Genomic DNA, 23,853 nt, shown 5'->3' with positions numbered 1-23,853 from the left:
CTGCACAAATGATGATGAACACTGATGTTCATGAGAGTATGTGGAACAGCTAAAAATTGACATTTGTTGATACCAATGACCATGCACATGAAGGACAGGCTATACATTTAGAAGAGAGTAAAATGACATAACTTGAACTCATAATGAGTAAGAGAAGAAGGAGCAGATGGCAGAACTTTTCATCTTTCAGGGGATTAGTTGGAAGATTAATCTCTGAATCATTACTAGTGGGAATTTACTTTTGCTAATATATCATAATAAAGCTGTGTTCCTTATTCCTCAATCACTGAGTGGAGTTCAGTGATAAAATATCTACTCAATTACAGCAAACAAGATATCTGCATGATTTGGATACTAAAAAAGAGTCACAATTTTTACTTTTTAAGTTATGAAGCAAACTCTCACCACAAAATATGTAAAGGATAATTTGTGTTACCTGTTTGACTAAATCAGTTACGTTGGTTAAAATAACAATTTTACTTTCAAGCTATGTAACAGTAATGTGGAATTTTCTGCAGTGTAGACAATGCAAGACTAAGTAAAACAACACAGACCAGTCTACTTCTCGTTTGTTGAATTTTAATGGTTTCTGTTATGTGGGCTTATTACTCACCTATCTATTTCTGTTTTATCAATAGAACATAGTTGTTCAGCATGAAAACACATATTCCTATGAATCACTTCTCTTGTTTGTAAATATATCGTTAGGATTTTGTTTTTAATGCAACAATATTAGTATCATAAAATTACCTTGTAGAGTTGGTTCTTTTCTGATGCAATAATATCAGCCAGTTGTAAAGCTTCCTTGAACTGTTTGGTTTCATGAAGAATGGTGTGGAGAAGGAAGGACATCTGTGGGATGCAGAGTTTTCGTAAAAGCGACATCTGGTTTAGTCGGCCAGTTTCTTCAGGTTCATCCTGTGACTAAAATGTACGTCAAACTATCTGCACTATGAATAACTAGCAAGCACTTGTAAATGTTATGTTACTACTTTGGTACAAAACCACTATTGCTTGTAAGTCAAATAATTCATTTTGCTTAATTTTCTTTTACAGATTACCTACAAATATATGAACAATACTACAGTAAACACTTTGCAGATGGCAGTAATTATCATGATTTGTATAAAACTGAAACTACTAAAATAACAAAACTGTGAACACATTATCCAAAACCAACTTTTATATCAACAATAAAATACAGAATATGAACTTTTTTTGTAGGTTAGACTATCATATCTTAGTTTCCTGTAATTTCGTCCTGAATATTTAGCATTAATACCTATAATCATTAAGCAATACTTTTTATGAGAGTCACAATCATAAAACAAAATATCTACTGGAGACATACAAATACTTGGCTTAGAAATTTAATACTTTACTTAGAAAGGACAGTGGGATCAAACAAAATTCTTTAGTAATGAGAAAGGAAAAAAAAGCAGTAATCATTTAACCCATGTGAACAGTGCTGGTGTTTTGCATCAAAAAATCAAATTTTTAATAAAGCATTTCTACTAAAAATGTATCTGAATTGGCTGAGTCAGTCTGAATGAAAGGTGAGTTTCAAATTAAGATCAAAATACTTTTTCATCTTACAAGTTTTCATATTTCATTATACAATACCTAGGAACTTTTAAATGAATATTAATCTTCCTAGCAAACCTTTACATTTTGTCTATTAATTTCTTCGCTCTAACTGTAAGAATCAAACACTGAAAAATATGAAATGAATCTGCATTATCATTTTTTTGTTATCTAGAATAACTGAATATTGCAATAGACAATTACATACTAATCACTTTAACAGCTAAAATTAATAGTTTTCAAAAATGAAATTTATTTCTACTGCTTTGTAGCTATATTTAAATCCTCTAAGAGCATGTCAAAGGTCACTTAGTACAGCTGGACAGTCTTGTGTAAAAAAATGATTGTGTTTAAGCAAGTCATGGTTGAATCATAACATTCATCACACACAGCATGCAATGATACTGACTATCATGACCCGTGTTTTAATATAATTTTTGTCATTTAAATTTTCTAACTTAAGTTTTGTTTTAAGATTTTAGTTACTTTTATAACAATAAAAAATATGCATAAAAAGCAATAATATTAGTACTTCAATCCATGCCTTTTGCTGTCATTGGTGGTCCAAAATATTTTAAATGATTATTTCAAATATGAAATTTAAAACACAAAACATAGAATGTTATAAAACTAATATAATTTAAATGTTTAAGGTAAAAATAGGTTTAAGAAATCTTATTAGTTGCTTGAAGCTTAATAATAACAAAACAAAAAAATATGATGGAAAATGGTATACAAATGGAGTAAAAAAGGAACAATTATTAGCAGATTCTTGGAGATGAAAAATGGCATATTATTGGTTATAAACATGGCTATAAAACTTTGAACATGTGGTGGAGATAAATTTGTTCAAAGACATGACAAGATGGGAAGAGACTTGATGATAGGTATCACTATCTTATATCTTACCAGCTAAAGAAGGTGGGATGCCAAAATTTCATATTCTGACCTATCACTCTCTATACTATGAGTTACTGATTGGTTTGCCTCTCTAAAAGCCTTAGATGCAAATGACAAAAAAATGCAAAAAGAAAAAAAAAAAAATCAAAGGTGAAAGGTGAATCATGTGATGCACAAAAGCCAAGATTAGGTATTTGAGTATTTCTTTTCAACATTTAGACAATATAAAACTTTGAATCACAAACTATATTAGGATGACAAGTATATTGACAATAAAGTTAATTCATTTGTGAATGTAACTCTAAAAAAACTGTGATATGTGCAGTTGAATATCTACTCTACAAATATGGTTAAAGATGTCTAAATCCTTACATGTATAACAAACTGTATCACACTTTTACTTCGCCCAAGCTATTATTGTGCCAGTTGTATACAGTAAAAAATTCTTACAGCTTGTAACTTTTAAAGTTTTATCTCACCTTCTCTAGTTCAGCAAGTTTTTGGTCAACCATCCAGCCACCATCCACAAACAGTAGAACATTATAAATTCTGTTAACTGTATCCTAGAAAAAAAAAACATAGGGTGTGTGTGCCAAATACATATTAGTGCTGATATGTAGGTAAGCATAAAAAATCAGTTGAATATTTATGATATGTAGCAGACTGTATACGTGTTTAGAGTGTTAGCAAATGTTTTCTCATTACATAGTACCTTCAACATCAAAACAGTGTCACGGTTTCTAAAAGAATGAACATATTTACTCAACCTAAAAGTATGCCTTGTCTGGTATAGTATCAATGCTTTTTTATACAATTAATGAACAACACTACTCAGCATCTCTTGTAGATTAAAATAAACCCAGATGATAGGTAATATGGCAGAAGAAAAAACATTAATGGAGTTTCCAGAGAATGAGGAACAATCTGGATAATTATACTCAAGTAGTACTAAAAAATAAGTTTCAACTCAAAATGATAAGTGAAATACACTTTATGCAACAACAAAATTAAGCTCAAACACATGATGTCAAAACATCTTCTATTAACCCTTGGTCACAGCAGCCATTTTTAAATCCCTTCTGGACATGTTATTGACTTACATTTAAAATTTAATTATACCACTTTAATATGAATGTATTTCAATATAATTATATATTTTAATATAATTACTAATTTCAAGTACATTACAACTCAAAGTTTTATTCCTTTATTTTAAAAGATTTAAAACAGCAATTAAAATGCAACTTTTGCTGTCACACAATCAATTTGTAATCAGTGATGTCGAGAAAGGCCACTTGTAGAGAAATATAAATGTAAAAACGGCTCGTTCACTGACAATGTGAACCTGACGATGACTGAAGAAGGTCGAAATGTTGTTCACTACTCTACGTAAAAAATTTTCTCAACCCAAACGAGCTGTTTTTACATATATAGATCCATTTGTAGTTACAAGTCTAAACCTTATGAGCTATTATGTATGATACTGTGAGAACAGAATAATAACTGTCAGCATACAAGGTCAAATTGAAGTTCCACCTGTCTTTTATTAGTATATTGAAAATTTCCAAGAATTTCTTGATAGGGATTTTTTACATTCTAATATAGTAAAACCTGTCTAAGCTGGAAACTGCATAGGACAGAAACCAGTACAAGCTGGAAATATAAAAATTTTGCACCATTATCTTAAGATATCTCTTATAAAAGGCCCTTTATATGGCAGAATTTGTGTAACACAAACAGAAAACTGTCTTTCACCTACCTCATCTATCAACAACTAGAATTAGAACCTGAGTAAAGTGGAAAAAATATTTTTGATTAAATATTAATTTCTTCAAATATTAATAAATTCTCCAACATTCTGTTACAGTAAGTATTGGTTAAATATATTCTGTTCTTTTTTCTGCTGTCGTTATTTTTGCAGTTAAACTAGATTCCTGACTTGTAGAAATATATTTGTATTTTAAGTGCAAAATTCTACTCTTTAAATAATTCTTATGAAAAAAATAAATTCCTATCTTCCCTAATTTTAAAATTTAGGGAACTCTTACTTAATACCCTCATTTTTAAAAAAAAGCTACTAAATACCCACACTTTTTAAAACTTGTTGTTTGTTATGACAATTCTAGTGAAATCCAAACTCTGACTGAAAAGATTAATGCAGATGATTCTGTGAATGCAGAAAGTTTTGTGAACATTCACAAGAATGTTTTAACAGGAACTGATAAAATTGACTTAAAATCTATAATAGAATTGCAAGATGGTAACAGTGTGAGAGATTCAGAAAATGAACAAAATGGAAAAGATAGTGAGTAGAAATTCCTACTTCATTGCAAGTGTTAAGTTATATTAATGCTATCAAATTGTATGCAAAAATGAAGGGAAAAATAAACTTCATGAAAAGGCTGTATAATTGGTGTTCTCTTTTACCTGCATGAGAAAGCCCATTAAAAAAAATGGAACAGTTGAAACTGGACACTTTCTTCAAATAAATTGATTAAGATTTTGTGTACTTGTGTATATTTTGAATGCCTACTTTTGTTCTTATTCTAATAAATATAGCATCAACAGTATAATAACTTTATTCACAAACATCTTACTTCCCTTGTGTCAAGCAAGTACAACGTTCTGCTTAAAAATTACATATAATTAAGGAAATGCATGTTCACCATCTAAAGCCAGAAAACCTGCATAACCCTTTCGGTGTGGTTGGCAACCGCAATCGACTTAAAGGCTCAGCACAGCAGGCAAACTTCCTTTATTCCTGTTATTCTTATGTATTGAATTTAACATATATAGTATTGAGTACAATCACTGAATATTTCAGGGACTTTTGTTGAGTTATTACCGAGATATCATGCTTTTAGTACTGATACCGTAATTAGTTGAAGTATCAAACATATATATTCAGCACCATGCCAAACATTGAAAGTTGTTATTCAGTGCCGAAAGGGTTAAGCTGGAAATTTTACTGGGTCCCATGCAATTTTGCCTTAGACAGGTTTTACTATATTTCTAAGCTTAAGGTTAGCCATACCCACTTAGAAAGTCAAAGCTGTATTGCTAGGTGATAGTTTGAAGTTATATGACCTGCTTGCAACCAATAAAAAGAGGAGATTTCCCACTATTCAATTATATCCTAAAGAATCTTCTACCAGTGAATGGATTTGTAGTATGAGATAAAGAAACTTACTCCTCTGTTCTCTTTAAGTGTACCAAGTGTTTCTCACCTTATATATATTATTTTGTTAGAATGCATTTAGTTTTTACATTTACATTTTAATTAGCTATATATTATTTGTGTTTATGAATGCATATTTGACAATCTTATGATTGTATACATTTCACTCTGTATAGGTTGACTTGTGGAAATGTCCAAGCGAGATGGCATTATTTACATATTCAAGCATTAGTGATAGAATTTGTGGATGACCGAGATGACCTCTACCCTATAATAACTATTACCACTTTTGGCTTTTGGTGTTATTAAACTATGGAATTTATCCTATTAATTAAAATACTTTAACTATAAAAAATCATACATAAAGTATACATAAAAACTCACAATGAAATATAGCACAAAATAGATTTGAGATAATTATAATGATAATTAACAACATATTTTTCTAAAACTGAACATATTTTGAACTGAACTGGATAAAACTGGACCATTAACATTTGATTTTTACAATTTTTAATTCTATAACTTCTAGTTCTACATTTTACAAACCTTAGTTTGTGCCATGAGTGCTTGTTCCCATCTTTCGAAGTCTGCTTCATACTGCTTTTGTTGATGCTCGTAAGCTACCCATTCAGTAAATTTAATATCAGATTTTTCTGGTTGTTTAGGTTCCTTTGGACGGCCATGATGATAGTGTTCAAACCAATCATTAAAAGCATCATGAGCTTGCTGAAGGCAATAACAAATATAATTTAAGTTTAAAGAAAAGTTAATAAAACAATACAAAATGTTAATGTGTGTATGTGTGTTTTCTTATAGCAAAGCCACATCGGGCTATCTACTGAGCCCACTGAGGGGAATCAAACCCATGATTTTAGCATTGTAAATCCACAGAGTTACTGCTATACTAGCAGGGGCCAAAAATTATAATGATGTAAATATTATTTCTCACATAAAAAAAAATGTGTACTTAAGGTTTGTAAGTAGAGATCATTACTTCAATAAAAAGTACACAAACAAGTGATATTTGTTGGTTATATTTTAAAATGATTTTCAATCCCACTTTGGTGGGTATTGTGATCCAATATAGTTAAATAAAGTAGTCAAAATTTACCAACCAACATTTTAAAATCTATCGAACTAGTATAATTTTACTTGTTTTTGTACTTTTCATTGCAGCAACGATCCCTATGTTCCTTTAAATTTTTTTTTTCTCCTATTTATCTGTTCAGTTTTCATGTCCATGAAATGGACACAATATCTTTAAACTTTTATTACAGCCATATCCCTGATAGCTATAACTTTTGCAATAATTAAAACCATAATAATAAATTTATAAAATTTAATCCTTACCTTGGCCTACAGATAAGTATATAAAGCTACCAAGGTAGGAATTAAATTTTAAACAATAGAGTACGGATGTCAAGTAACATACAATATGTCAAACAACACACTCCAAAAAATCCAAGTGCAACAAAACAGAATATTAAAATCCGCATTCAGTTTACCATCATTTACGCCAACAAATTATCTACACCAAATTAGTAATTTACCAACTATAAGAAATAGAATAACAGAACTTTCTCTCAAATATTATCTAAAAGCAGAAAATAGAAACAAACTAACGGCATCACTACACAAATTATCAAGTGCACCAACAAAATACATATCACCTTACAACATATTTCAAGAATCACAATCCACTCAACAAAGAATCTAAATAAATAAAATCCATGTTATTAACATGAATTCCTTTTTCTCAGGTACAGGGCACACGACAGGCAAAACTTTTGGTGCCTGTCGTGTGAAAGTGGGTTTTCTCAAGCCCCCGCTTTCCCCACATCAAAATCTTCAGGCATTGATTTCTAGATCCCAGCCCAGGCAACTTTTTTGCCAGACCCTGAATCGGGCCATTTGATTTGATCTGGATTTGAATGAATTACATTCATGTTCACATCTGCCCAACTTTTTCCTTTCGGGACAGGTCCCGGCCTTTCTTTCCAATGCTGCCTTTGCCTCCACCCAAAAAGTCAAGAATAATAACGATAATTAATTTATTAAAGTAATAATAAAAAAAAAAACACCACTTAATCTTAATAACAATCCACGAAGGGGACGAAGAGGAACTACAAAGTTCCTGAACACCCCAGTTGGAGAGAGAACTCTTCTGATCTCTCTCTCTCTAAACTGAACCCCTGCCACGTTAGTTTAGTTTTAGTTTAATTAAATTTTATAAATTTGTATTTGTAGTTTTAATTCTTGTTTCATCACTTTTTGTAGCAGGATACCTCCATTTTAAAATTCATAATTTCATAATACTTTCCATTTGTTTACTTTTACTTAAAGAAACTGTCATGAGTCTATACATTGATATGGGGCACTATATGTTGAGTTGAATTGGAGTTAAAAGATATCTAAGTGCATGCATGCTTTGTTTACCATTTATAAAAAAATTGTTTATATTTTTATTTATTGCAATATCACCAGTCAAATAAGCTGGTGAAATCTTTTAGCAACAGTCCAAACTGTTTAAGAGCTGGCATCACTGACATGATTAAGTAGTTAGGTTGTAAACTAAAAAAAAATTGTCATTTTAGAAACTTTTGAACTGTTATACAAGAAATGTTAGCAGCCTTTTCAGTGCAATAGTAATATATATATTACACAATATATATATTACACAATATATATACATAACACACACATAATATATTGTAATGATTGTTTATTTCACTTAGGAATATAAACAATATAAACAAGTGCTACATCAAGAATTTAAAGTTTGCTTTAGTGTTAAAGACAAATCTACTAAAGCTACATTCTGTCATCCCTTATTTTAAAACTGCTGACTACACAGAATACAAACGACTGGCAACACCTACTGCAAACTTATCAGCTACTCTAACTATGAGCAGTGAAATTGATCATCTGATTGTAATAACCCACAGATGAAAGATAAAAACCCATTTGGGGCTGGAACTTAAAAATTTTTGTGGCAGAGATCAAAATTTTCTATTTAAAGCCAGACTTGTCCATTAAACAATCAAGTTTGACCAGCACTTTCCCATCTATCACCTGACATCGTGACCGGTGGTCACATTCCTAACATATCGGACACAAATACACCATACCCTCAAAAATAAGCGATGCAAAAGCTGTGTATGCACAGCCCAAAGATTTTGCTTAAAAGTATATTCTATAATGAGTGGAAAATAACTTGCAAAATTTAAGATTTAATTTAAAACAAAAAAAAAGCAAATTTTAAAAAACGGTCGTGAACGCTCACAAAATACGCTTTTTAGGTCGCCTTATCCGTGCTGTCCCGGATAGTCACGTGACTGCCAAACATTCATGACGATCTGACCGTGGCATCTGATAGTAAAAAAACGGGAAAGTCTCACGATCTATTTCAGTTTGGCTTCACAAGCAAGACTAATTAATCAGAAGACAATACTACGGAACCCCAAGTGAAAAAATCCAAGTTTGTTGACTCAAGCCTAAGTGTTAAAGCAAAAACTGTTACCGCTAGTACTGGTGTTAATCCTACTCGTCATTTCCAGGATGAATGGAATAGAGGCCGACCATGGCTGGAGTATAATAATGCTACCAGACTGATATTTTGCTCAATTTGTCAGGAATATGACAAAAGTAGTGGAAGGCAGAAGAACACCTTCATAACAGGATCTTCCAACCTGAGAGCAAGTGCTGTTAAGGAGCATGAAAACAGTTGTGCCCACAGTTTAAGTTGTTCAGCTAAGACAGCAAAAGAAACACCTGATTTAACTCCCACAATGAGAGAATTGAACAAACTTAACCAGACTGAGAAAGATTGTTTGCTTGTGCTGTTCAGGACTGCCCTTTATGTGGCTTTGAATGCCAAACCATTCAGCAATTTTCAAGAGCTTCTGTTGCTGCAGGAGCACATCTTTGATATAAACTTAACAGAACATTATACCAATGACAAACAAGCAGTTATCTTTATGAAGTATATTGTAGAAACAATTAGAATTAATGTCAGATCTCGTCTGCACGCCTCATTATTCTTTGGCATTATGACTGACAGCTCAACAGACACTGCCAACATTGAGCAGGAGATAGTCTATGTAAGATACTTGGACAGTGACTGTTACCCAGTAACCCACTTCCTGTGTCTGCAGTCAGTTGAGAAGGCTGATTCTGAACACTTGCGACAAGCACTTAGTTCAGGTAAAGGTTTCTTAATTACTTGGGTTAAGAATTTTCTGGATTTATCCTGAATTCCTAATTAAGAAAAATTAAAATGGACAATATTTCATGTACATTTGTGTTTTAATTCAGGTTTACATAGTCACTCCATTATTACTATACATCAGTGAAAACTCAAGCATTTTTCAACTGATTTAAACCAAGAAGAACCACATATTTACCACTGACAGAATTGGAGCTTAACCTAGCACAACTAGCGTAATAGTTAACGGAGCAATTGAATTTTCCAAAGTGCAAATTTACATTTTTTGTTTTTACAGAAAGTAACTAATATTGGGTACTAATTTTTTGTACTTGCAGCATTGTCCATAAATGATTCTCTTAATGACTTGATGACAATAACATTAGCCAAGAATAAGACCTGTGATCTTGCAAGCACAGAATTACTAAGCAAGTCTGTAGAATCCTGGTGGAAGGACAGTAAAAAAACTAGACGATTTGTGAGTCCACATGGAACTCTCACACATAGAGACAATAGAGATACTGAGTCTACATCAGCTGATGTCTTAGTGCTGGATGACTAAATCTACCAGTGTGATTGATGTGCCATTTTTAATAGATACAAGGCTTGTTGCCACTTGCTTTGAAATAATGTTTCAGTGCCATAAATAAAATGATTCTGTTTTATATAATAATTGCCTCTACTTGATTTCTTGTTTTAAGTAATGTCCGGTGACAATTTTGAGGTGTCCTGCTAAAATTTTAAATGTCCTGCAAGTTTCACTGTCCAACAGGACATGTGCCCTGCTGAAAATTTAGAATATTTCTACCCCTGTGAAGAATAGAAAAAATAATGTTGAGTTAATCTTACAGTTTTTATTTTTATTTCATACACAAAGAAAAGTGGACTGATAGTCATAACTACATGGTTACTAGTATTACATATGAAATACAAAAAAGATAGACAGAAGTTTATGTCTGCAGGGTTATCAGTACTATACGGATAACAAAGAAAAGTGGGCTGATATATGTATCCACAAGTATTATATGTATAACACAAATAAAGGTGAGCAGATATAGTACTAGTACTACATATATAATGCAAAGAAAAGTGAACAAATATTTGTACATAGAAGGTTACTAGTCCTATAGATAAAACAGAAAGAAAAGTAAAGTGAGAAGATGTTAGTTTGTAGTAAGTTACTAAAACTATATATAAAACACAAAGAAAAGTGAACAAATGTGTGTACATAGTAGGTTACTAGTACATGTTTAACAAAAAGTGAACAGATATTTGTATCTGCAGGGTTACTAGTAAAACATGCATACTATAAGGAAAAGTGAACAGATGTTTTATCTAGAGAGTCAGTATTACTACATACACATCACAATGATAAATAATTTTGTTCTTACTAAAAAGTTGTTTCCTTTTCAGTACATCTGACATAATCATTAATACAGTTCAAACTTTTCAAAATGGTTCTCTGACTGATTTTATCACACTGTCACAGCTCTAGGCATGTCCATAACAATCACTAAATACGTGTAATGCTAATCAACAATTACTTTGAACAGATATACATTTGGTTTAATTGCCATAAAGATGGTTGACCAGACAGTAAGCCACATCACACACGATTATGTATTTATATTACACTGTACAGCCAGTTTGAGTTCATATATATTTTAAACTCTGTTCATAAAAGTGCAATTGTTTTTCTAATGTGCCTACCAAGTAAGCTTGGAAACAGATGTACTCTCGAGTAGCATTGTCATCCTCAGGAGATAGCTCTGTTCTTCCTGTCTGTATAAATTCAGAATAATTTTAGCACTACAGTAAAATCCATAGTAGTTCAATTATTCATACTTCATGTTATTTAGCCTTAAGGAGTTAAAAAATTAAAAATACAAAATGCTGCATAATAGAAATTACTTACTCTATAATTTAATATTTTAAGTATTTTCTTTAAAACAAAGCTACATTTTTCATCCCATATTATAAATTTACTTTTAGCTACAGGTTCTAGTAATAACAATTAATTCAGGAGAATGGACTTACTATTCTTCGCCACTGTCTAAAAATAACATCTATCGAATCAGCAGGAATTTTAGCAAACACTTTTCTTGCAGCATCAAGCTTTTTGCTTGCTGGAACAAAGATCACATTATTTACATGATAATACCACTAGTAAACATTGGATAAAATATGACTAACATGTCATCAAAGCCTGCACATCTTTACTTTCACAGTTCACCAATACAGATAACTATTTTGTCACAAAACTTGTACATTTACAACACATAATTAACAAAGTTTCTGTGTCCTTCACTCTTAAATTACCAGTAACATTATATGTAATATATATGTAAAAATGGCTGGTTAGGGTTGAGAAAATTTTTTTCTTATGTAGAGGAGCGAACAATGTTTCTACCTTCTTTGATCATCATAAGGTTCACAAAGAAATAAAGAGGTAATTTACCTATAGCTAACCCCCTGTTACAAGGGGGTTGTGTGACTGAGTATAGGAATGTAGAGAGTGTGCTCAGATATTTGATTATACTTATTAATATAGGTATAAAGGTGTTCCTTTGTATTGGTTTATTTTGGGCTTGAGTTGTTGTATAAGTAAGGCTTTAATTTTGTGTTTATGTTTGTTTCTTTATTTAGTATTTGGGTGTTTTCTATGGTTATGTTGGGTTTATTTGACTTGCAATGTTTGAAAACGTGTGAAGGTGACTTTTTGTGTTCTTTGAATCTGGTTTTCATTTTTTTACCAATACAAAGAAACACCGTTATACCTATATCAATAAATATAATCAAACATCTAAGCATGCCCTCTACATTCCTACACTCATTTACACAACCCCCTTCAAACATGTGGTCAGCTATAGGTCAGTTACCCTTTCTTTGTGAACTTGATGATGACCAAAGAAGGTCAAAATGTTGTTTGCTCCTCTACATAAAAAAAAAAAATAATTATCAACCCAAACCAGCAGTTTTTACATATATATTTCTCTACAAGTTGGTTTTCTTGTCATCACTAATTATATGTAACATCTGAAGCAATGTTGCCTTTGCAACATCACATTACCACTGCTTTTACCATATACCATAATATCATAGCAATGAAAGACATTACATTTCAGATAGTTTGTATCAAATCACAATCACATGATCTGTATCACAACAATTACATCATACCATCACAAAAATTCCTATAGCAATTACATTATCAATTAATGTGTAAAGTCTGCAGTAAAAATTTAAAAACCATTACAGGATAATTCAAGTTTGTTAACAACCTCATGTCAGCATCATAACCTAAATCATTATTCAACAAACATATGTATGTGTGCATCTCTCTTTTTAACTGGCAAGTTATCCAAAAACCTGGTAGGTAACTTTTAACTTCCCTGGGAGTGTTCTTAGTGGTGTGTGGATGAAAATGATGTAGTCATTGTTATCAATCTCACATACGTAATTATACTAAATAAAAAAATATTTAATGTAGTGTACTGAGTTGTAAGATCAATGATTGTCAAGATATTTTCTAAATCTAATATATTCCTTTACTGACAAAGACTGTGTAGTAGTTAGAGAAAACTGTAACAGTCTTACTTTGTCAGCAACTGATTATACATTAAAAATAAAACACAGTGTTACCTCTCATAAAAAAAATTATATTAAGCAAAAATCACAAATAAAAACAAAAGCTTGAAAACTTTTACTAGCTAGTTTATCTTGAATAATTAAAATTTAAGTATTTGAAACAAAAGATGTTGACATCAAGCAGGAAACAAGAATCAATATTCATGATAATTATTTTAACCTCTGAGAAACCAGATATTGTTCTACAGGAAATTTAATTACTGGCACAAGTTATCTTAATATGTTCACAACTAAAGCTAATGTTTGGTTACAGTAATTACAAATCTTATTTACAGCAAATTAAGTTCACAAAATATAAAAGTTATACTCCACATTTAATTACAGGACAATACAGAAATATAGTGATTCTCTGGAAAATGGCTCAAATATGTAATTACTATGAATAAATTCTTAATAGAAACAAGGCAAACAATGTAAGAAGTTATATTTTGATGTAGCAAGCAACAATACTTTTAATATCTAGTCTATTCTATTTTGTGTAGTTTTGCTTGAAAGATTAATCGTCAGTTTTACAAAAGGACTACCGAGATACTACAATGTCTGGAGATGCCAACTCTTAACTAACTGAAGTAAAATATAGTATTTTCAGGTTTACTGTTTTTTCACTGAGTGATTGAGTGGGAAACACAAAATAGCAAGAGGGTCACAAGGAAACAATGTGTGGAGCAGAAATTGACCTCAAATGAGTTTAATGCAAAGAAAGATGCTGGATAAAGGTTAAACACAATGAAATAAATTTAATTTTAAAAAATTCAATCAAATATAATCAAAGTTAAAGTCAAGTGTAAAGTATGGTACATGAACTGGAGAACATTGTGATCATATAATGCAGTTTAAAAAAGTGTTCTGACGAATTCTACATTGTTACCAGCTAGGTTTTTATACACTGCAAAAACATGGTACTATATACTAAAAATAACAATGCCATTCTTTTCAGGATAATACCATCATATAATTGAAGCCAACTCTGAAAACAAAATAAGAGATGTATTCTTGAGGCATCATCTGACTTGCTAAGAAAAAAGGTACATGTCTATTTCATTACAGTATGTTTGTAATTACTACCATGAGAAAGTACATGTACCATCCCAGTTGACTGACATAGTTCTATGAGTATCTATGGCAAAAGATAAATTAGTGGGTCCCTTGACAGACCAACTTTCTAACAAATATTGGAATAAGAATAGAACAATAAGTTAATAAACAGGTGTAATTTACTCTCACTTCTGCAAAACACTTACACCATAACACTTATAAATAAAAGAAACAGTATACCATTACAACAAAACAAAAGATTAAAAGTAACAGTTACAAAAATCAGAAACAAATATTTTTCACAAAATCACAAATTAAGTTAAAAATCAAATTAAAATGCAAACTCAAAACTTAAGCATAACATTGTAAGATAACTTTAGATACAATAACAATTACAAAGTAACATAAAACAAAGAAACACCTTTTAATAATGATCACAAAACTACAATAACCTTTTATAAAAAAGTAATGCAAAATAACACATTCCCTTGAAAATTAAACAAACATACAGCATAATCAAATACAATATATACACAAACATAAATATACTGATGCAAAAATTTTCGTTTATAAAATACAAAAAACTTTCTTCAGTCAAATAATATCTTCAAAATACAAAACACTTTCATAAATCAAAATTTAAACTAAGACAAAGAAAAGCTGACAGATAATATTATGCAAAATAAACATTATGGTTGCAACAACATATTTACGATGAGATTAGATATAATACTATATACATATATGAACTAATAAAAAAACTCATGAAATAAATAAATGCAAATAGGAAGTAAAAATATATACACAAGCCTCAAAAAAACTTATCTCATACCCACCTACAACCCAAACAGAAGGTCCTCTAACATATTTACTTTGCAGCAAGTTTTAGTGGTCTGACAGATAGTCTTTCATACACTTACAAGTGCTTTACTAGCTTGTGGCATTCAATTTTGGAGATATTTGGAGATATGTACAGCTTTTCTTCCATATACAAAATAATCTCCCAATGTTTTAACAGACAATCTTCCTCTTCATTTTCAAACAGTGAATGCAGTGCTGGCACAAGCCTGGCTGCAGATTGCTATGCTTGATGTATCACCCTCAAATTTTGAATACACACTAAGCACTGCATCTTTCTTTAGTGCCAATTATTTTGCAAATTGTAGTTTATTTTCGAAGTCTGATTCCAGAAAGTGTTCACTGCACATGTGGCATCTTTCAGTCAGACTCCATTTATCACGAGTTCTTGATATGATCTTTGTCCAAGCCATGTATAGTTTTCTGTCAGACTTAGGTGGAAACTTGTGTAGAGATATTTCCTTTTCCTTGGAAATAATTCCACATCCATTAACAATGCAGTGAAAAACCATAGTTGTTTACACCCTGGAACAACTTACTTACAACTAACTGTATTCATGACATCTGTGAAATGAAATTTGTCCAGAAAAATACAACAAAAAACGAATTGTTTTCACATAAATAAATCAATAATTTTCCATGAATAAAATGGTGCACTGAGAGGAACAGACCACAACTGACCTTGTTCACCTTGAGTGACTTTACTCACCCTTGCACTAACTTTGGGAGCTTTCACAATTGGGGTAGTGATAATTATCTAGAAATGACTTGTGATTTTTAACTTACATTCCTAGAGCACTTAATTATAAATATAAACATATTGTGTTTTTAACTGTCCAACATCTTTAACATAATATTTATTTGATTATTATGTTTTTCATTCTTTTCATTCTCATAAATCTTGATTTAAGCATTTTAATTATGAGCTGGAAGACTATACAGGTAGTAAACATACATTAAAGTATCATTTGAAACTTTTGATTTAAAAAATTGCAGCATTTTGTGATAGTGTAAATAATTACGAGTGATGTACAGGAGGATAATAACTTACCTACAAATACTCTCATTAGTGCATTAGCTTGTTTAACTGCCTCAGCTCTCTGGGAGGGATCAAAAACTAACCAGTCAATAGCTTCTACCTTCTGTAGATCTTCCTGAAAAAGTTTTAATTTACATCTGAATACATGTGGACAGTTATATATTCTAAAAATAAAACACTACAACAAAATGACAAACAGCTGTAACATTTATAAAAATGCCATGAAAATGTATTTAGTTATAAATCAAAGTTGATCAACTATAAATTTCTTCCTGTATATAACTTAAACTACAAATAGCATACCATTAGGTCTTATTACCCACCTTTAACTCAACGTTACAAAGAGAACAGTAAATTTGGAAATGTTTGTAGAATACAAAAATTATATAAATATCAACCAAAAGTTTTTTTTTGTTTTTTTTAGATTTTTAAACTGTTTTTTACAAATAAAAGTCCTAATGCACAGAATTTACTATACATTCTCCAAAACAATTTAATGAGAAATTAAAAGAAACTGCAAACAAAAGTAAAATTATCTTTGTTTCAGTGAAGGATTTTTACCAACAAAACTCTAATTTCAAGCAAACTATAATTTTCTCTTTAAATGTTACTGAGAAGCCCAGGTATTACTGAATAGCAAAGTAACTTTACATGTAGTTATATTACTATTTCTTAAAGGGACCACCAAAAGACTATGCAAATCAAACACAGACAAAGCAACACTTGTTAAACACCATGTAGTGTTTAATGAACAGCAAAGTATTATCATTTATTTATTAAAATCAGCAAAGTAAACTACAATTAAAAATCATATATCTATCACAGAAGAAATATTTGTGCCATAAACAATTTAATGGATTAAATGCACAACTAACTATAGGAATAGTACTCTTGAAGAAGAAAAAAGTATCTCACTGGAACTAAACATACTTCAGTAGTGTCTGAAGTTAGTTCTGATAAAGGCTTCAGAGGTTCTCTTCCTATAGATCTAATATTCTCTACCACAGTTTTAGTGATAAGAGGTACATCTAAGCCCATATTTTCTGCAAGCTGTAAGCAATGTTGCCGTTCTGATGGTTCTTTGATACCTGTAAGTGCAACGAAAAAGAATCAATGCATAACAAACAGTTTTCATATGGACACAATTTGTTTTTACAATATACAATCAGTAGTAAACATTATTAGTTTTGACTGCTTCAATTCTACAAATAACAAAGACTATGTTATGTTGGAAATTATATTTTTATTATTATCAAACACAAAATACATCTTAACTGTAAATATGAGAGTAATTTCAACCTTTCATAGAAATTATTTTTTGTGTGTAAACTGGAAATGCTATTTTCAAGTGTGTAAAAACCCACACAATTTTTTTGCAGTCTTATACCTTTACTCTGTTCTTGACATATATTGTTAAGAACTTCTTACAAAAATTAAGCTAACTGTAGAACAGAATAAAAAAGTAGCTTTTATGTTAATAAAACTATCCTTATACACAAATTTTTAAAAATTGTTACAAAACAAGAGGTAAAATATTAAAATCTATACAATAACATTGAATAATTATAGAAATACTATTCACTTGAAATAAACAAGTTTGTATATTTTAAAATTTATCAGTACCCCTAAAGTGTGTGATCTACACGGATTAAGTTTCAGTTATTTGCATTTGCTGCCATTTATTGTAAATAACAATTTTAAATTAATAAAGTACAAAAACATGGTTAGATATAGATTATTTAACAAGATATTATGAATCATTAAAATGGTGATGATGTCCAGTATCTGTGTAGAACACATGCTACAGTGAAAATATCTTTATATACTGCATGCTATGGTAGCAAAAATTTAACATTATTAAGTGTTGTTTTGCAAACTTTGGCTCACATATGGAAATTCAATACAGGGTGTCCCGAAATGAATACACCAATGTTATTTCTAATACTCACATTACTTATCATTATTATTTATGAATGTGTTTCATTGTAAATTTTAGAACTAGCTCTTTTTTTGAGTAAAATGACAACTTCTGTAGAATCTTCCTGATTTCACCCCTTCAGACTTTAATCTTTGGGACTTTTTGGGAACAAAAGCCAATCATACCAAACAAAGGCATCTTGAAGAACTTAAACTTTGTCTCCTTCATGTTGGCTTGTCCATCCTGCAACTGTACTGGGGAAAGTGTTCTCAGAATATACGTGCAGAATTAGATTGATTATAGCTAATGATGGAAGTTATGTAGAAGTTAAATAATTAAATAAAGTAAATGTTACAAGTCTTCAGAAAACAGCTGGCTTTCAATTTGGTTGTTATTTTCTTTATGGATTTTGATACACCCTGTAGCAATTGATTATTAGAATTTTTAAATGCTATGCAGTCGCATTAGTAATGTTAAGTATGGCAATGATTAATTACACATTATTATATTTACTTATAATTATTCTAGATGTTAAAACTAAAAGAGGTGATAAATGTGGGAAAATGAAATATTCAAACAATTTATAAACCATAGTGGGAGAGTTATATGCAGGCCTACTAGTTTAAATTCCTTTCATATCATTTAATAAAGCAACTATTATAAAAACTATAACAAGTAATTTCAATGGATAAAGTTGCATATACGTGCATGAGTGTGCATGTGTGTTTTGAGATGAAATAAAAAAAAAATATGGAATAATATCACTATTTACTCCAGGTACTTGAAACTTTTCACACTCATGATGATTGTCAACTCACCCTCTAAAAATTTAGCATACCAAGCCACCTGTAATAATGGTGGCAAATGAGCAGCATAGGTGGAAACCAAACTATTCTGTCCTTCTTCTATCAGTACCTAGAGGTCAAACACAGAATTTTTATGTCACAGAATAAAATAAAGACTCAGAAATCACATTTATTACTTATGTTCATTTTCTACAAGCAGTAAAGAAAAAAATCCCTTAGCAAATAAGTCTTGTATCAGAGAACTGGTTTACTGTTTTATTCTTGAAAAGTTCAGTTTCACTTGTTTGTAACTTTTACTGGGATGATAGTTAATGCAAAATATCTTCACCAAAATAATAAAGCTTTATCATAATTATAATTAAATCTAATTATAATAAAATAGAGAAAATGAAAATAACTATGGTAACAGTTCATAAACAATGACAAAGAAAGAGTATTTATCTTAATAAATGAAGCCAGCTTACAAGGTAGTAATTTTCCAAAAATATAGTAGTCCACACTTACTTTAACAAATGCCTCAATCACAGTAACACAAAGCTCCTCCTTAGATGAACGCCCCACAGTACGTAAGAAGAGAACAAGATGAACCATGAATCGAATCAGGTGATGTGGAGGAGAGGGCTCAGCTTGAACCATTTCATACATTTCTTCAATCAAACCTGTTGAAAAACAACAGCAAAGAATCAGAATACCAATTATTAATAAACTGTACTATTAAAAACACAGTTATTGGTAAAATTATATAAAATATGAAACATTCCTCAAAACTAATACTTAGCATTCATTCAGTTAGTATCCAAGTTGGTTATCATTCTCATAAAAAGTGCTTATCACATTAGAATGATAAGTTTACATCTGAGCAATTAATGAAATTTACTAATCAATTAATAATTTAGCTTATTCATCAATTTCACTCAACTGATTAATTATACAAATGAGACTTGTAGAGATTAAATAATCTACATAGTAATAATCAGAAACATAAATTTTGATTACTTGATTATTTTTTAAGATTTGTGACATTAACCAATTATGCTAAACAACCTTAAATTCTTTGAAAATAACAATCAGTTTGTTTGTAGTTAAGTATGAAGCGACACGAGTTATCTGTGCTGTGCCCACCATGGCTATTCAAACCCAGTTTTTAGTATTGTCAGTCCTCGTACCTTGTGGTGAACCACTAAAGGAATATCAGTCAGGTATTATAATGGCGATATTTCAATTACTATGATAGATGGAATAAGTGAAAACAGAAACAATAAGAAATAAAATAAATAAAATTAGACTTATCATATGTTATTATTGAGCAACTCTTAACACGACTGAAATGATCAAAAATTACTTTTTGGAATGGGCAGTATAAGTAGCTCAGAGCTTTAGCTTTGAGTAAAACAAAGACTGCAACAAAATTAACCTTTTTAAAGCCAGTAAAATAATTTTAAATAATAGATTAACTTAAACTTTTCCTGTCAATGGGTACTTCTGTGTCTAACAAATGAAATATGTTTTACTGAAACAAAAAAAGTGAAAATTATTTATGAGGTTTTAGACTAGGTAATTGAAATTTGAGATTTTTCAGATAAAACTTTGGCATGAACTCTATTTGAAACAAAAATTTCTATTTATAGTGAATTAACTCTTGTTTCAGAGCAACAAAGTGTCTGTAATGACCTTTTTACAATTACATTTGAAACTTAATTAACTAACTTCATCTTCAATGCATGTTAGTAAACTTGGCATCAAAATGTAATTTATAAATAAAATTTTAATAAAGATTTAACTTCTTCATTTAAGTAGGTAAAATTTAAATTTAATTCTCAATTTAACTCCACTGTACCACATGACACTCCAAAATGCCCATTCCATATTACACTTATACCTCAGTATGATCTTTTCAATTTGCTATCAGTAATGCACTTGTATTATTAATACTGCAAAATCAAGATGAAATTTATAGTATATTAGCTTATTGCTTTACTTAAATAAAAATATAAAGTCAAACCCACATACCTAATCCTCTTTCACATGCTGTATTTCAAAATATATGAAAATTTCTCTCTGACATTTGCTATACAATTTTTTTTATAAGATTTGTTGGAAGGTTATTTTCATTTCTCACTTTTGTGGTATTGGGTTGAAACAGCTACTAGAATTTTTTATTACATTTATGGCTAATTTGTAAAAAACAACTTAAATTACAAACTTTATAATTTTGATTAACCAATTAGTTTATGAGACACTAATCATAAACACTAATTGTAAATGCTGCTCATAAAGGAATTAATTATATCAACTGAATTGGCCAGGTCTACCAACCAGAAGGTATCACTTCCCAGTAGTAAGTTTATGCATATTGCATAAAAAGTATGTAAGAGATGTAAACTTCAACAGGACAGGAGAGAAGCAAACCATAAAGATATAAAGCTCATAGAAAAAATGATCTATAGACTTAACAGTATATCCCCGGTCATTTTTTTTAATTCACTAAAAAACAAACAAGATTTGATTTCAATATATTGATTATTTACTTTTATTAGTCTTGGTGCAAAGTGATTTTCAGGTTAAGATTAAAAATATTTTTCTTCATCTGAAAAAAATCTAAAAGCTCATTTCAGTAATCTCTAAAACCTCCTGAGTAGACTTCATATGTTTGTTCTCAGCAACACTTAATATATTATCTCCTATTTACTTTAATCTTAATCTTAATTAACCTTTCCTTCTTTCTAAAATGACTTCAAATTATAAAATGAAACTACATTCATTTATCCTAAACAGCTTCAAAATCACAATATTATACATCAATTTATTATTAAATTTTATTGTTTTATTACACTTCGAACCATGTCTAACCGCTATTCACACCACTATATGTTGTAAATCACTTGAGCTCAAGTGAAACCCATTACCCATAATTAAATAAAAATTAAATCGAATAATGCATTAAATAACATAGACTAGTAACATGCAAAAAGTAAACAATTTTCAGCAATTCTCACAATTTTTCTTGCTCTTTAACAACATGATAAGAGCTATTATAAGTTCATCCAAGCTAGTCATTAACTTTCCCACAAAAAATAAGGTTGTACTCTCAATGAAACTGATTATTTTCTATTCAAAACAACATTATACAATACATCATTTGATAGATAAAAAACTTGACTTTCTACTGGTTATAGGCAATACATAATTAAATGTAATAAAGAACTATTAGCTAATCCTGGAAGGAAGGATGTGGCAGGAGGATTCAAATTTTCTATTTAATGGCTCTGTAACCAAACAAAATTGAAGGTCATAAAAATTATGGTTTGTTTGAGCAATGATAATTTTATAGGGAGTAATTTACATTTAGTTTCATTCTTTTGTAATGGGTGGTGGATTAAATATAGAAGATGCACAGAGAAAAATATGTCACACTGGGGGAAATTCAGGATTATTTCTTAAATATTACTGTATAAAACTAAGAACTTAAAACTTGTGTACTACTAAATTATGGATTATTAACTAAAATTTTATAGTATACGAATTGGTAAACAAACTAAAAGTATATTAATAAAACTTTGAATGAGTGCCACTAAAATCTTGTGACATGTGCAGTAAAGGATGCCCATCACAATAAAGTTAAGCATATTTTACAATTAAACATTAACTAGAGTATTTTCCATGGAAAACATGTAACAAGATGTTATTCAGTTACAATAAAAATCAAAACAAACTTTCACTACAGTATTAATCAGGTATAAAACCTTACGAGAAAACTTTCACTGAAATATTATTCAAGCACCATAAACTTCATTACAAGGTTTTCACCACAAAACCACCTTAATAACTGGCTTTTTTTGTTTGAACAATGTTTAAGTTTTACAATCTTTAACAAAGCACCATATTCAATACACAGAAACCTTACTTACCATCTATGTCATCCAGAATAAGGTACTTTTGTATCACTTGATGAGGTGACTTCGCTTCCTGTCTTACGGTCTGTGAAAACAAGAATATAAACCTTAATACATCTGACTAAACAAACTGGGTTAAAGTTTTCCAATACAATGTGGTAACAGTACTAAGAATTTTACTCAACTAAAAATCTTGATAGTTAAAATTTAGATTAATATTACATAAATGAAGTCATATTCAAAAGTTACACACACATCACAGTCTCACATCAGTCAATATATATCTACAATATTAATGCAAAAATCAGTTAATGTCATGATCAAAAGACTAGCTTGTATGCAATCAATCAGGTCAGTTTTCAACAGATAAATGTTTTCACTGTTCAGTACAAGTATAATATTAAAATACCCTGATAATCACAGAATGAGCTAAAATAACCCTAAATCTGAACCACAAAGTTATAAATATGAATTTTAGTTTCAATATCTCTAAAATGTAAGAAAGTTACCTTGATGTTTTTTATTGTTTTTTTCTCTCTCTCTCTCTCACTAAATTCCAGATGTATCAATTTTTGGTTCAACAACTTGTGATGATTATATGCTCTTATAACATTGGTATCCTATGGAATTTATCAAATATAACTTGTTTTTTAAAGCAAATACACATTTGGTTATCTGTTGTGTCCACCACAGGAATTCATCCTCTATATATGTGTATTGTAAGTCCATAGACTTGCCACTGTCCCACCAAATAAGTAGAGCATGTAAGGCCAGATATTTCACCCAG

The 23,853-nt window shown here is 30.2% G+C and overlaps 2 protein-coding genes across 11 annotated transcripts in view; one reads left to right on the top strand and one right to left on the bottom strand.

Annotated features, from left to right (window-relative positions):
* The window catches only part of Nup107 (nuclear pore complex protein Nup107), a 100,283-nt gene that overhangs the window by 12,065 nt on the left and 64,365 nt on the right, over window positions 1-23,853 (bottom strand). For 6 of the 10 annotated variants that reach the window (XM_076515399.1, XM_076515425.1, XM_076515380.1 and 3 more), the window contains 10 exons: window positions 23,082-23,151; window positions 19,678-19,832; window positions 19,186-19,282; window positions 17,380-17,537; window positions 16,462-16,564; window positions 11,907-11,995; window positions 11,580-11,651; window positions 6,212-6,391; window positions 2,964-3,047; window positions 751-924 (listed from right to left, as the gene is read on the bottom strand). In XM_076515399.1, the coding sequence (XP_076371514.1) occupies window positions 751-924; window positions 2,964-3,047; window positions 6,212-6,391; window positions 11,580-11,651; window positions 11,907-11,995; window positions 16,462-16,564; window positions 17,380-17,537; window positions 19,186-19,282; window positions 19,678-19,832; window positions 23,082-23,151 (1,182 nt within the window). Of the gene's footprint in view, window positions 1-750; window positions 942-2,963; window positions 3,048-6,211; window positions 6,392-11,579; window positions 11,652-11,906; window positions 11,996-16,461; window positions 16,565-17,379; window positions 17,538-19,185; window positions 19,283-19,677; window positions 19,833-23,081; window positions 23,152-23,853 lie in introns of all 10 variants that reach the window. The other 4 variants (XM_076515409.1, XM_076515389.1, XR_013031701.1 and 1 more) reach the window with 3 other exon arrangements.
* On the top strand, window positions 9,454-11,291 carry LOC143222209 (uncharacterized). The gene is made up of 3 exons (XM_076448383.1): window positions 9,454-9,868; window positions 10,208-10,347; window positions 11,283-11,291. Exons 1-3 carry the CDS (start codon window positions 9,454-9,456, stop codon window positions 11,289-11,291), a joined length of 564 nt encoding a protein of 187 aa, XP_076304498.1.

The sequence above is a fragment of the Tachypleus tridentatus genome, chromosome 1 (assembly GCF_004210375.1).
Source record: "Tachypleus tridentatus isolate NWPU-2018 chromosome 1, ASM421037v1, whole genome shotgun sequence".
NCBI lineage: Eukaryota > Metazoa > Arthropoda > Merostomata > Xiphosura > Limulidae > Tachypleus > Tachypleus tridentatus.
Note: the sequence above shows the minus strand (reverse complement) of the source record. Positions and strands in the feature narration are given on the sequence as shown.

Excerpts from the sequence above, each read along its gene's own strand:
- LOC143222209 (XM_076448383.1), top strand. The coding sequence starts at position 9,454 with ATGAGAGAATTGAACAAACTTAACCAGACTGAGAAAGATTGTTTGCTT. Across the intron at positions 9,869-10,207 it reads GCGACAAGCACTTAGTTCAG|CATTGTCCATAAATGATTCT; the intron begins GTAAAGGTTTCT and ends TTGTACTTGCAG.